Source organism: Lutra lutra, chromosome 6 (assembly GCF_902655055.1).
Source record: "Lutra lutra chromosome 6, mLutLut1.2, whole genome shotgun sequence".
NCBI classification, from domain to species: Eukaryota; Metazoa; Chordata; class Mammalia; order Carnivora; family Mustelidae; genus Lutra; species Lutra lutra.
The window spans coordinates 128189238-128204227 of NC_062283.1; the positions used below are offsets into that span (position 1 = coordinate 128189238).

The following is a 14990-nucleotide window of genomic DNA, read 5'->3' on the forward strand; positions in this document are numbered from 1 at the left end:
CTGTAACCACTGAGTTTAGCTTTGTGGTTTCACATTTATGTTTTGTAATTCAGCAGAAAATGACCTGATTTGTTATCTTGGAATGTATGACGCTGAAGATAAAACTTTGGGAAAACACTTAATACTTCTGAAAAAGTTTTAAACAAATGAAGAGATGAGCTTCTGGATTACCACTAGTCTGAACGATTTTGTTCTGTCTGACAAATTCTTTAACCTCTGATATGTTCATTAGTAAACGCCAACTAATTGAATCCATCGACATGAAAAACCACAGGCAGAAATCTGAAGTGCATACATCATGCTGAAGGATTCTGACTCAGCCTCAGCAGTAACAGTCAGTGAGGTCAGGTCAAAGAGGGTTAAACCAAGCCAGGATATAGCCAAAGGAATACATCAAACGCTGATTTTAAAAGGGCAATTAATCTTAGACAGAAATGCTTCCTGGGGAATGAGATCTCAATCTTAAGAGCACACTACATGATGTAGCAGTAAAAATGAACATATACAAGCTTACAGAGCTTTTATCCTATGATCACAAACAGAAGGAGAGCGCTGTTTATCAGAGAAATACAAACCCATTTAAAAATACTTATATTAACTTCTTCCGGATCTATACTCACTTAGCGGTACAGGTCTTAATGAACATGTAATATCACAGTTAATATATACCACATATCTCTTTCCATGTGTAATTTTTATATTTTATATATTTTAAAAGTTATTTCTGCCCCAAATAGTCCCAGGGCCTTGGCTCTTAACATTCTAAATAAGATTTTCAAAACATGTCCATGTTAGTTCTTTTATGGACTTTTGCTTATAATCTTTGTATTTCTTAATGAGAAAGACATAAACCGAACTTCAAACAAACAAACAAAAAAATCTGCTAAATAATTAAAAGAGAATTGTATTAAATTAAGAGACTGTAAGACTATCTTAATAAACTGATTAAAAGTCTCCTGGTAATTAGATAAAAATGTGATAAAAGTTAGAAATTTAAACTTATTCTTTTAAACTCAAAAAACAAAATAAAACTTTGAAAATATAGGTTCAAATGTTTTTGATCTGCTTTCATAAAATGACCCAGTGTAATTCTGGTTGAGTGTAATCGGAACCATTAATATTTGTTAAGTATGAATTACAGGAGAGTTCACTGTTTTATTTAAAATAGAAGCAATAATTACACTGTTTATATATGGTCAGAATGAGGTCTCACAGAACTGTTTTAATGAAGAGATGACTAGCTTTTAATCACCTGCATGTGTTATTATTTTGTTAAGGGAATTTTACTTTATAATGTAAAGATGAAATATTAATTTTTCTTATTCTCCCTGAGTGGAAATGAGATTACTGTACCTGTCAGAAGGTGCCTCTGATTTCCTCTCAATTATTGTTCTTTATGTAAATCTCAAGAAGTTAAATGAATTAACCTTATTTTTTAAAAAGTGGGTGTAGACACTTGCACAATTAACAGTTTATTATTTCTTTGACTTCACAAAAGACATATGTCAGTCGACTAAGTCATTAACAGGTTCTCTATCACCAAGATTAGTCCATTCTGTCTATGTGACGGGAAAAGCACAAAGATGAAGGGAGAGTGAAAACAGTCAAGGCAAAGAATTTCACTCATTTTAGTTTAGAATTTGATGGTAGAAAAGAAACTATTTTAAGTACCAAGATTAAACTGAGCCTAACAAATTGCTTCTGTCCAATCTTAAGTACAGTAGATTTTTACCCATGAGGGCTATATTTAAAAGAGCTTTTTGAACTCCCATTGTGAATGACACTACATCATTCTTTCACATAAAATATGCAGCCGGTGAGGGAGAGAGAACAATGAAGAGCAGCGAGTGTCAGGACGAGACTGAAAAGGCCAGTGACCAGTGACCTAGTGCGGCAGGCCAGACTCACAGTATCTCAGCAGAGCTATGAATGGGCCTTCAATGATTACTTGTGGGTCGCTGAAACTTCAAATAAATGTGGGAACTACTGCTCAGGGTCTTCAATGAAAAACTTTGACTAAGAGCATCACTTTCAGACACCTCTGCCTTAAGATTTTTTTCATTAAATATATTTTAACAAGTGTATGATAATTGAGCTGGCTACCGAGATTAAGTAGATGCCCTAGCTTCTTTCTTTCTTGCCAGGGTCAGATTTCTGGCATATGTTAATCATTTACTAAAAAAAAAAAAAAAAAAGTACAAATCAGTGGCCCAGAACTCTTGCCATAATCTGATATATAAGCAGTTACACTATCAGTTTACATTTTGTCATAAATTTATTCCTTCTGTGAACACGTCTAGTATCAAGTACCTGTCTGTGCAGAGTGGGATTATCAACAAACAAGAAAATAGTATTTTATAAACTTCCTATGAGAACAGTTATTTATAAAAAAAAAAAAATTAACAAAACTGCAGGAAAAAGATGTTAACTGTAAAACCTTGGAAAAATAGGATTACGAAATCTCATTTAAACAAATACTTTGTTTAAGCCCTACAACCATCCTATGAGGCTAGTAGCAGGAATTATCCTTATTTTGTAGGATAAGAAACCTGGATCTGTTTAAAAAAGAAAAAAGAAAAGAAAAGAAAGAAAAAGAGAAAGAAAAAACAAACAACTAAGTGATCTTCCAAATGAGTATGAAGGTACAAAGGGATACTACAATGAAAATAAACTCTAAATGAGTGAAAAAAGAAGTACTGAAATTGAAAAACCTATTGTTCTTACTCTTAAACCCTCATTCTGATGCAATTTGGGGGTTTGCAGGGTTTAGGTTTCTGTGGCATGAATTTGAGAACTGAAATACCACCTCTTATAGAGGGGGGTCAGCGTCAGCATACCGACTGAAGTGGCCACTTCTGGCTCAAGCCTCAAATCACAAGGTATCAATCAACCAACTTCAATTCTAACACTCAAAGGATCTGCCTCCTATGAATAATATGAGATTTAGATGTTTCTTTCTCTAACTGCTCTACGTCTGGAAAAAAAATTTTTAACATCAAATAGTTAATTCACTTTATAAACAACCTAATCTTATGTTAGAGTGAAGGAGAAAAAGGTGAGTGTACCATCTTCTTTTACTTTTTGTAAAAAACTATTCTACTGTTTTTCTCATAAAAATAAAGCAATATAACTTTTTCTAATATTTTATTTCTTTCAGAGAGAGAGAGAAAGAGAATGAGCAGGGGGAGTGGCAGAGGGGGAGAAGCAGACATTTAATCTCACCGACTGAGCCATCCAGATACCCCTAAAGTAACAAGTTTTTAAGTAAGATGACCCAAATGGGGTATAATTACCCTAACCCCAGTTGTTGACATTATCTTCCAATGTACTAACCAAGCAAATAGGTCAATCACTTAGCTCCTCAGTGCTTTCTGCACATTTCTGACATGACTGAAAATTTTCTTCACGTTTATGGGAGAGAAGTTGAAAAATCTTTCAGCAAATAGAGTAGGGAAATTTTAGACGAGCATTTTAGACCAGGTATTACCCCCGGCAACTAGCCCCTGGGTAGTGGGTGAGGGATTCTATTTCTATGGTGCTCAGGCGGTATGTCTGACCTGTTCTCTCCTTTTTCATCTAATTTCTGCTCATCTTTTAAGACAGCTTAGTCTTCACTACCTCATCCAGAATAGATAAGAACAATTCCAGGGGCTTCCTAAAATTCTTTGCATATCTTCATTCCTGCACACACCACATGTGGGCATCTTTCTGCCCATCCCAACTGTATCAAAGCTTCATAAAAGCAGGAACTACGTCTCACACCTCTTACTGTGTCCAGCGCCAGAAGTCAGTATGACGCAAAGGAAATGACTGACAAAAAATAAAGTCCACAACATCAAATGGAAACCAAAAGTTAAATGGGAGTCGGGAAGGGTCTGAAGGAGTAAATAAATTCCCAGGAAGCAAAGCAGAAATGGAAATGCAAAGAGCCAAGTGGCCACAGGGCTGTACTTGTTGGTAAGAGAGATGCTGGGAACCTTCACTGATTTGCCATGGAATGTAAGCCTTTCCCTACACATACACTCTATCTGTTCCCCAGCCCAACTGTGACAGCTGTGATCACCCACAACCCTGACATAAACTTACCAAAGTAAAAATGGACACTTTTATTCTCATAAGCCTAACTTTGAAGGTTCTTATATATTACATTAGAAAACTGGGAAATAAAACATGATTGGGCAAAGCTTATAGGTATTTTGTATTCTCTAAAGTAAAAGAATAACAGCTATGTTTTTAAATTTTTGTTGTTACTTTTTTGTAAGTTGTTTTTAACGAACAAAGAAAGAAGTATTTCACTTCAGGTCTGGTACAGAAGCTTAGCTCTGAGTCATTTTAACTACAGCTGACACCATGAAAAAAATTTACCTGAGCTCACCTTTGGTTACTTCCTGTTACCTTTAATTTGGCTAACTCCTCTAGCCACTTACAAAACAAAACAAAAAAGGGAACACACAAAGCAGCTCATCATTAGTTACTCCACAAGAACAATGACCTAAAGCACGTCTTCATAAATATTAGCACATTCTACTTTCATATGATGAAATAAGGCAAAATTCCTTCATGCATGAATCACTTGTTGTAAGGAGTAGTAGACAATGGTGCCACATAACATTTATGAAGTACTTTCTCTTTTTATCATGTGATGACAGCCAGTTCTTATCCACACACACCCAATCTTACAGTCTTTCGCTTTCAACTGAAGTCGGGCGCAGGTGTTTCAAAATGCTTCACATTTGTCAATACCACAGGTGTAATGAACCAGACAGTAAACAGATCTTTACTGAAACAGTGACTTGATGTTTTGGATACTCCCCACAGATCCTGAAACGACGGTTATTTTCCAGTATGAGATTACAAAAGGAGAGGCAAACACAAGTTTTTCCAAAGATAAGATACTGGGGTTAGAAATGTGGCCTCCTTTGGTATGAAAGGTACTATCAAAAGTACCTCAAAAGTACAGATGCTATTTATATCATTTCAATGAAGCATGTGTACGTGTGTGTACTCCAGTAGGTGCAAGCGTGCGACAGCTAGGAAGAAGTCGGTCACAAACATACCCTCCTATAGCATCTGAAATTGCCTAAAAGGCAGATTTGTAGGTTACAGTTTTGAGTGGCTACCTCACTGGCCCCCTTAAAAAAAAATGTAAGGGAAATCACATTGTCTATTCTCCAGGGATGGATGTACAGGTTGGGCAGCCTACAAATTCAGGAGAGAATAAAGAGCCTTTATAAGAGTAAAACACTTCACAAATCTGTGTGCCATTATTGTGCAGGGCCACACTAATTTTTTATGTGTTGTTGTGATCTGGGTGTAGGAATGGCAAAAGAGCATGAATGTACATTCTGACAAAGTGCGCCAGCTCAAAGCACATGACTACTTTTTATTTTCATGTCTGATTGTCACGGCCACCATTTTATAAGTTCAACAAGAAAGTGGCCAGAATTATATACAGGAACATTAAAAAGAACAAAATGGGCAAAACAACAACAGTGTTCAGTTCAGGTTCCTAAGATCATACCAGTAAATACTGTAGGGGCATGAGGGCAATATCTGGTACTTAAAACATAAATCATAGAATAAAAAGTTAGAAAAAAGCAAACATTTCAAAATGTTATTTTAAACTAAACAAGAAAGTTAAAAAGTTGAAGTGAAAATGAAAACAAATGGAAGCACGCGAAGGCAAATAAATAAATAAACAAACAAACCAGGAGATGGAGATCTGAGTTCTAAACCTAGTTCTGCAACTAAGTTAAGAGACTCTTAGCTACTCATCTAAGAAATCAAGAGACTGAACTAAATTAACTTTAAGGTTCTATAATTAAAGATTCTTTAAAGATGTCAAATATAAAATTAACACACAACTAATTTCTTCCTGTTCTGTAGTAAATCTCCCCTCATCACTCTGTGTTTTTGTTAATTTTGCTGCTGGCTGGGACATACACCATTACAGAACATTCTTCCAAGGGTTTGGGTTTCTTTGTGATGTTTCCACTCAGTAGGCATGGATCTTACTTTATTTTTTTTAAGGATTTTATTTGACAAAGAGAGACAGCAGCAAGAGCACATAACAGCAGGGGGAGCAGCAGGGAGAGGGAGAGGGAGAAGCAGGCTGCCTGCTCCCAACATGGGGCTCAATCCCAGGACCCTAGGACCATGACCTGAGCCGAAGGCAGACACTTAACCGACTGAGCCACCCAGGTGCCCCAGGCAAGAATCTTATAAAGAAGTAAATTTTAAATGACAGAAATTTTTTAAAGTATATTGTCAAAAAATATATAAGAAAAGAACAATAAAGGGGCACCTGGGTGGGTCAGTTCATAAACTGACTTGATTTCAGCTCAGGTCATGATTTCACGGGTCCTGGGATTGAGCCCTGTGTCAGGCTCCATGCTGGGTGGGTGTGGGGCCTGCTTAAGAATCTCTCTCCCTCTAACCCTGCTTCATGCTCTTAAAAAAAAAAAAAAAGAACAGTAAGGTAGCTATTTCAATATAAACTTAAATTTCAATAGCTCTTTTTTCTTTTTTAACTGAAGTAAAGTTAACATACAATATTATATGAGTTTCAGGTGTCCAACACAGTGATTCAACATTTATATACATTAGGAAACGATCACCACGGTAAGTCTAGGTATCATCTGTCACCATATAAAGTAATTTTAATTACTCTTAGTTGATAAAAGCATTTTTTAGTGTTCTTTAAGATACTACAAAGTACTAAAAAAGAACGAAAAATACAGTACAGAGTAATGAGTTACTGAAAGCCAATGCTTGCAGATGGGACAGGTAGGAAGTATGAGAGTCTCATTTCTGTTAGCAATAAAAATGATTAATATCTTAATTATACTTCAAATGGAAAAACTATATTCCTAAATCCCTAAGAATGGGGCAAAATAGACATTAAACAGACTTAAAAAGAGAAACAAAAAACCAACCCTTACAGCTTAGAGAAAATGAAATGGAATGGTAAGATTAGTCCTGAATCAATAGAAGTTACTAGGAATTTCTCAGTGAAAATTTCTGTAACCTTTGTTCAAAAATAAAAGTTTACTTAAATAGCTCTATAAGGAGATACAGGAAAATGGCAATACTGGATGTCCCTGGAGAGGGAAACTGAATTAGGGTTTGGTAGATATAGGTAGGCCAAGAGACTTTTCAATAAATTCTTTTATATACTTTCTGGTTTTGGAACAATATAAAATTTTAAAAATTATTGGGGTGCCTGGGTGGCTCAGTGGGTTAAGCCGCTGCCTTCGGCTCAGGTCATGATCCCAGAGTCCTGGGATCGAGTCCCGCATCGGGCTCGCTGCTCAGCAGGAAGCCTGCTTCCCTTCCTCTCTCTCTGCCTGCCTCTCTGCCTACTTGTGATCTCTCTCTGTCAAATAAATAAATAAAATCTTTAAAAAAAATTTTTTTTAAAATTATTTAACTGAAGATAATACATAAAAAACTTAAACAGGGCCTCATCAAAATTAAATACTTTTACTTTTCAAAAGAAAATTAAGACATGTCATAAACTGGGAGAAAATAATTACAAATCATATGTCTGATAAAGACTTGTATCCTGGGGTGCCTGGCTGGCTCAGTGGAAAAAGCAAGTGAATCTTGATCTCAGGGTTGTGAGTTCAAGCCTCATGTTGGGTGTAGAGATTACTTAAATAAATAAAAGTTAAAAAGAAAAAAAAAAAAAACTTGTATCCAGAATACACAAATAACTCTCAAAACTCAGTAATAAGATGAAAACTCCATGAAAAAATGAGAAAGGCATCTGAACAGACGTTTCACCAAATATATCCACAAATAATAAGCACATGAAAACATACCCAACATCATTAGTCATTAGAGAAATAAAAAATAAAACCAAGAGATAACACTGCACAACCACTAGGATGGCTATAATAAAACAAAACAAAAAAATGTCAAGGATCCAAGCTGGTAGGACTATAAAATGATGCAGCCACTTTGCCAAAGTTTAGCAGTTTCTTAACAAATTAAACACAAACCTATTGTGTAACCGAGCAATTCCATTCCCAGGAATCTACTCAAGAAACATGTAAATATATGTCCACATAAAAACCTGTATACAAATGTTCATATCAGCATTACACATAAATGTGAAAAGCTGGAAACAATCCAAATACCCAAATACCCAAAATATGATATACATACCTAACTGAATATTCAGTAATAAAAAGGAACAAAATACTGATACATGCTACAATATGGATGAAACCCAAAAACTTTACACTAACTGGAAAAAAAAAAACAGTTGCAATCTCACACGATTGCATTTATGCAAAATATCCAGAAGAGGTAAATTACAGAGACAGAAAGCAGACCAGCAGTTGTCTACAACAGGCAGTAGGAGCAGAAATTAGCTGCAAACAAGCACAAGGGAATTTTTGAAGTGACAGAAATGTTTTAAAACTAGATTATGGTGATAGCTGTACAACTTATAAATTTATTAAGACTAGAATTTGAAGGCACAAACAATTATTTAACTGAAACTCTTACTGAAAACTAAAATTACACAGCGATAAAGATAGACTATGATTCTTCAACAGTATTATAATCAAGTTAATGTTAACTGTGCCATGATTTGACTATCCTAAATAGTGTTTCAGGTAATGACACAAAAAAAGAATTCAGTATGTGAAATACTGAGTCGACATTTTTACCCTAGCACAAGAGATAGAAGAATGTGTAAGACACCATTTGTGCACGCTAGAACAGCTAGATACAGGAATGCCAGGAAAGGCAAGCACGTTTGATTAAGGGAAAAAGTTACAGTCACAGACCAAATGACTTATTCTGAGTTCCATATTCTTTGTTTAGTTATTTAGGCTGAAATATCAACATTCCCCTAGTTCCCCTATGTTTCCAATTGTGGTTGTTAGGCAAACTATTTCCTTAGACACTACATGCTTCTTGAACTGTTTCATATAGTTAATTAGTCACATAAGTAATAATACAGTCACCCAACTTACAATATGTTAATAAGAAACATACCATTATCTACTGAAGTTATACTGTTACAATAATATTAATATATTTATTAATGCCTTACCTCTTTCCATAAAGGATATAAAGTAGCAAGTTTAAAAATTTCTCTATATAACAAATAAAAGTCTGTACAACATATTAATAAATATAGTAACAGTCCACTGAAATTTCCCCAATAACCTGGTAACAAATAAAACTATGATTGCAAGTCATTCAGTAATAGGGTGATGATCAAATTACAGTACATTGATATGAAGGACCATAATGCTGCTATTTAAAAAACAGCTTTTTTTTTTAATTTTTTTTAAAGATTTTATTTATTTGTTTTAGAGAGAGACAGTGAGAGACAGCATGAGCGAGGAAAAGGTCAGAGGGAGACGCAGACTCCCCATGGAGCTGAGAGGCTGATGTGGGACTTGATCCCGGGACTCCAGGATCATGACCTGAGCTGAAGGCAGTTGCTTAGCCAACTGGGCCACCCAGGTGCCCTAAAAAACAGCTTTAAAGTATTCTTATTGACTAAAACTATGCTCATGTTGTGCTAGGTGAAAGATGAGGCAGGAAGTACAATTTTACAAACACATACACACCCTTCCCAAATACTCAAGTGTCCATGTGCATGTGTGTGTCAGCTGTGGGCTCTGTGAGTTAGGGGATGATAGGATTTTTCTTTTTTTATTGTTTCTGCATTTTCTTTGTGTTTCTAATATTGCAATTAAGAAAAACAGAATTCAGCAATTTTTATGTTTTTCCCTTTACCTACAGGAAATTAACTTTAACCTAAGCTACAAAACAAGGACTATGAAATAGGTAAGTTCTTAATTGCACATGTGAAATGTCAATGCCTAAGCGAACAATGCTGAAACATTAGGAAGTGGTAGAAAATCCAAACAAAATACTTATCTGTTATTCAGTATTTTGAACTTTAAAATATTAACCAAAGCTAAGAAATTTTTTACTATCTCTTATTCTTTTAAAATGAGGAGACACAATGCAAAATGTAAAATAGGATTTACCAGAACTGAACCCACAAATGAAAGACCCAGGGTGCCAGAGTGGTAAGAGAGTAATTAAAAAGTAGTATTATTTTATTTTGCCAGAGAGAGTCAATTCCTTATTTTGTTAGTGTCAGTAATTTATAAAGTAATAAATTAAATATTAAGTGCTTCTGTTTCAAAAGATTGTTTCCTATGAGACAATGAAAATATTTTCCTGAAGTAACCAGTAAATGTTATTTATAAATGCAGAATGCTTATATTATACCTCAGTAACAAGAAGAAATGAGTAATGTTTTAATGTTGCTGACTATATTACCTTCAGGAGCAATTGCAGAAGGACAAACTTCTTTGAGGAGATCGCCTAGTGTATGCAACTGTCCATCTGCAGCCATAGGACGAAAAAGCTTCTGAATGAAAGGTCGTTCGGTTGTTGTCTATTTGAAAAATGAAAAAAAGAATTCAAACAATTAAGTCTTTCTTGCTATGAATTAAAATTAAGAGATCAGAAATTTAAAGCTGCCATCAGATGCCTTCTGATACAGTGTAATCAGAAGCATATAATATCAGAGATGTGGTAATATTATAAAAAATGCTTAACATAAAATCAAGTAAATCTAATCATGAGGAAGCAATCTGACAAATCCAAAATGTGTGACATTCTAAAGATAAGTGGTCAAAAAAGGAGAGAAAAGAAAACATAAGATAACTGGCTTCAATTCTTCAAATAAGTCAAAGGCAGAACAAAACAATACAAAAAGTTTTAAAAAGACTGGTGAGATATAAAAATGAAATACAAAAATAAATCTTGATTGAATACTGGGTTGGAGGGAAAAATCAGCTATAAAAGACATTTTTGGAATAACTGAGGAAATGCAGAATGAGCATTAGATAGTATTACTAAATTGATGTCATAATCTTAACGGTTGTAAGGATAATGGTTATAAGGACAACATCCTTTAAGAAACTCATGCTTACATATTTAGGGATGAGGAGCCATGCTGTCTGTCTGAAACATACCTTCAAATGGTTGAGAGAGAGTGCACATGAGCGGCACATGAGTGCAAATGTGAGAAAATGTCAACTACTGGTGAATCCAGGTGAATAGTATACAGTTTTATTATTTTTTCTATACATTTGAAAATTTTTAAGAAACAGATTCATAAATAAAGAACAAACTGATGGGAGTAAATGGAGGAATGGGAAAAGTGGATGAAGGGGAGTGGGAGATACAGGCTTCCAGTGATGGAATGAAGAATTTACAAGTATAAAAGGTGCAGCACGGGTAATATAGTCAACGGTACTGTAACAGTATTATGTGGGAACAAATGGTAATTACATTTGTGGTGAAAATAATGTATAGAGCTGTGAAATCATTATGTTGTACACTTGAAATTAATGTTAACAGTGTATATCAACTCTACTTCAATTTAAAAAATTAAAAAGAAAAATAAATCCCCCCCAAAATTCAAAATACCAGATATAGTATTTCCTCTGACAACTGTGATTAGCACTATGTCATAACTTACTGCTAATAATTTCAATGTTATTTCCCACTTTTAAAATGCAGTTTCGTTTATAGGAGCATAACAACGATGAGGAAAGCCTCATGACGCACAGTGCAGAGGCCCTGGAATCAGCCAGTGTATGAACAGCACTACCACTTATGTACTTTATGATTCCACATCCAGTTTCTTTGGAAAATTGAGACATTCTGTATCTCTTAAAAGTTTGTTGTAGAAAAGAGTGAAGAACTATGTATGCCAAGCACACAGAAAGAGACGCAGAGAGAGAAGATGAATGAATTAATGTTAAAGATAATAAACACCCTGCCCCCAACTGCTATTTCATTTTAAGATGTTAAAGTTTTCATATTTTAAGTTTCCAGGGATAAAAAAACCATAAAAACATATAAGAAGAGAGCAATGCTTTATATAAGTATCCATATTTATAAGTAATTATACACTCATATTTACATATAGTATTTTTAAAAATTTTTACATTTTTAAAATAAATATTCATATAGTGTTTATGAGAAAATGATTTCAAATTCCTAAACATTAAAGGCAAGTTTGCTTGTTTTTTTTAAATCACAGAGGTAAAGCTCAATTATAATATGTCACTATTATAGATCTGGTATAAAAAATAATCTGTTTTTAAGTATGGACATAAAATAAAATGTAAGAAAAACAGACATGATACAAGCTTGTGAGCTACCTTTCCCAGCTTTTTTTTTTTTTTAAGTAAGCTCCACACCCACAATGGAGCCTAAGGCTGGGCTCAAACTCAGCCGCCTGAGATCAAGATCTGAGCAGAGATCAAGAGTTGGAGGACACTTAACCAACTGAGCCACCCAGGCACCCTTACCTTCCCCAGCTTTACACTATGTATTCAGTGGAAACATAAATAAATGTTAAGAACTGTATCCCAATAATAATTAAGTATCCGTGGTAAGTATGTAAAAGCGCCTTGATACTTGACAAACTCTTGACAATTAATATGCACTGAATATAAAGCAATTCATTTCACTAACTGAACTCGTTATGGATTTTTAAAAACAGTATGACTGATATCCTTCAATTTGGGAAGTTCATACATTTCACGCAAGATGAAACTGAGAACGATGTGATGAACAATCGAAGATTAACTATGTGAAGATAATAAGGGTTTGGGGAGTTCAGAGAAGAAAAAGGTGAACAGAGGACTGCAGTAATAATTTAAAATAGCCACCACCCACTTAGGGCTTTCTATCTTGCAGGCAATGAAGAGGCTTTTAAGACTTTTTAGCAAAGGAAGTGACGTGATGAAAGAGGCTTTTTCTGAAGGCTAATGGAAAGCAGCACAGTGTACGATGACTTGGTTAAGAAGAAACATCAGGAAGACGCGTGAGAGGCTGCCTGAATGATGCAAGCCTATGTGATGACAACCAGGGCTAGGTCAGAGAAAAAGCAGGGTTAGGACTATAGCCCCAATTTAAAAAAAAAAAAAAAAGTTAAAATGCATCATCCATAGTCTGAGCTAAAAACACTAGGATTTTCAGCAAAGTCAAAAAAACTTTTTAAGATTCATTCCCTCCCTACTTAGTGAAAAAATCGTGAGGTTAGTAGCTATAATACAACATATTATAACAACCTGAAAACAATAGGCTAAAAAGGCCCCAAGTGGGCTTAGCAAGATATTAAAAAACAGAAAGCGTCCTCCTCTCTTATTGCTAGAAAAATGGCCTACAATTTCCCTGTAGTTCTCTTTTTTCTATTCTCCTAAGTATAGATACTTACAAATACAAATCTGAGCAGTGATAATAAAGGTGTAACTTCGAAAACTTTATAATGATGTTATTTGCTTGGGTGGAGGAGAAAAGGCTTGTACTATTACAAAGTCTAAATCCATTCTGTAGCACAGTAAGCAAGAAAACTCTCATTAAAGTGCTATTTCTCATGTAACCAAAACCTTACTTTAAAAGAACAATTAGGGACACGTGGGTGGCTCAGTCAGTTAAGCTGCTGCCTTCGGTTCAGGTCATGATCCCAGGGTCCTGGGATTGAGTCCCGCATGGGGCTCCTTGCTCAGCAGGGAGCCTGCTCCTCCCTCTGCCTGTTCTGCCTGCTGCTCCCCCTGCTTGTGCGTGCGCTCTGTCTCTCTCTGGGACAAATGAATACATAAAATATTAAAAAAAAAAAAAAAAAAAGAACAGCTACCCAAAATACCTCAATCAAAAATGTAATAAACATCTATTCAATATTTATCTGACTGCCTTTATATTCTTAGTCCTTAAAATTTAGTATTCTAGAAAAGAACAGTTAAATGTCTGAGTAAGTTACACCAAAGATTATGAAAACGACTCAGTTTCAGGAGTTACTGCCCTTAAAACAAAAGCCCTTCACAGAGAGATCATACATTCAAGTACTGTACAGAGGTTCGGGAGGGCAATGGGAAGGGAGGGTAGTTTCATGCAAATTTCTTGGCAGATCTCATTAAACCTGAGCTGAAGTTCAGCAGAGAAGACTAAATTATGCTAGTATTTAAAAGCTATCTTCCTCCTGAAATAGCTTTAAAGATAGAAAAAACTCCACCAACATGAATTCTGCCAACTTTGATTTAGTACACATGAAACTGGACAGTGCTAACAATACCATGTAATCTGAATCTCAGCCTGACAGACTAGAAAGCTGCACCTACAGTAATATAATACAATACTCACTAATCTAGCCATTTATTTGTAAATATGCAAACTATTTTCAGTGGCTTCCAAGAAGCAGTACTGCTCTCTCATAAGAAATAACAGGACTTCAACACGTCATCTTTGAAACTGCCCTTATTACCTTAACGTGCATTTAACTCTTTTAAATACATCAAACAGAATATAAAGTTGGGGTGCTACTGGCTGGCTGCTCCTCCTCCCACCTCTGTTCATGTACCCTCACCAATGAAACAATAATTTTTCCTGTATGGAAACATTATATGGTTGATTTGCCTTGGAGATATACTGAGCAGAGGCAAAGGAATCAAATTTATAAAAATGATAAACTAAATTTGTAAAAGTTTAGTGAATCTTACATATTTTCTTGAAGTGACAATTCAAGAGTTACAGTCAAATTCATAGCGATAATGTGTGTTACAACTATAGTGTAAACTGTAGGCTAATCACATTATTTATCTTATATCTAAGAAACAAGAGACAGGGAAAAGGCATATTTCCAACACAGCCAAACAGGTTAACCAAACAGGTTAACATTAAAGCTGATAAAACAAGAAATGCTGGTAGGCTTTAAAATAAGACAATGTATGGACTTTAAGAGTACAGGCACAATGGATACATCATTAAGACCAAGTTTGAATCTTATGACTTACATAAAGTACATACTGCAACAAAAATGCAAAGCAGTTGAAGAGCACAGGCTTTGGTGCCAGAAAGAACAGGTTTTTAAGCCCAGGTTCTGTCATTTATTACAGACCCACTGGCGCAGTTACCTGACTTTCTTGAGCCTCAGT

At 35.1% G+C, this 14990-nt stretch overlaps 1 protein-coding gene across 5 annotated transcripts in view; it reads right to left on the reverse strand.

The window, feature by feature from the left end:
* The window catches only part of ATG5 (autophagy related 5), a 129185-nt gene that overhangs the window by 7073 nt on the left and 107122 nt on the right, over nucleotides 1–14990 (reverse strand). For all 5 annotated transcript variants that reach the window (XM_047734006.1, XM_047734007.1, XM_047734008.1 and 2 more), the window contains one exon: nucleotides 10318–10435. In XM_047734006.1, coding sequence (XP_047589962.1) covers nucleotides 10318–10435 — 118 coding nt within the window. The remainder of the gene's footprint in view (nucleotides 1–10317; nucleotides 10436–14990) is intronic.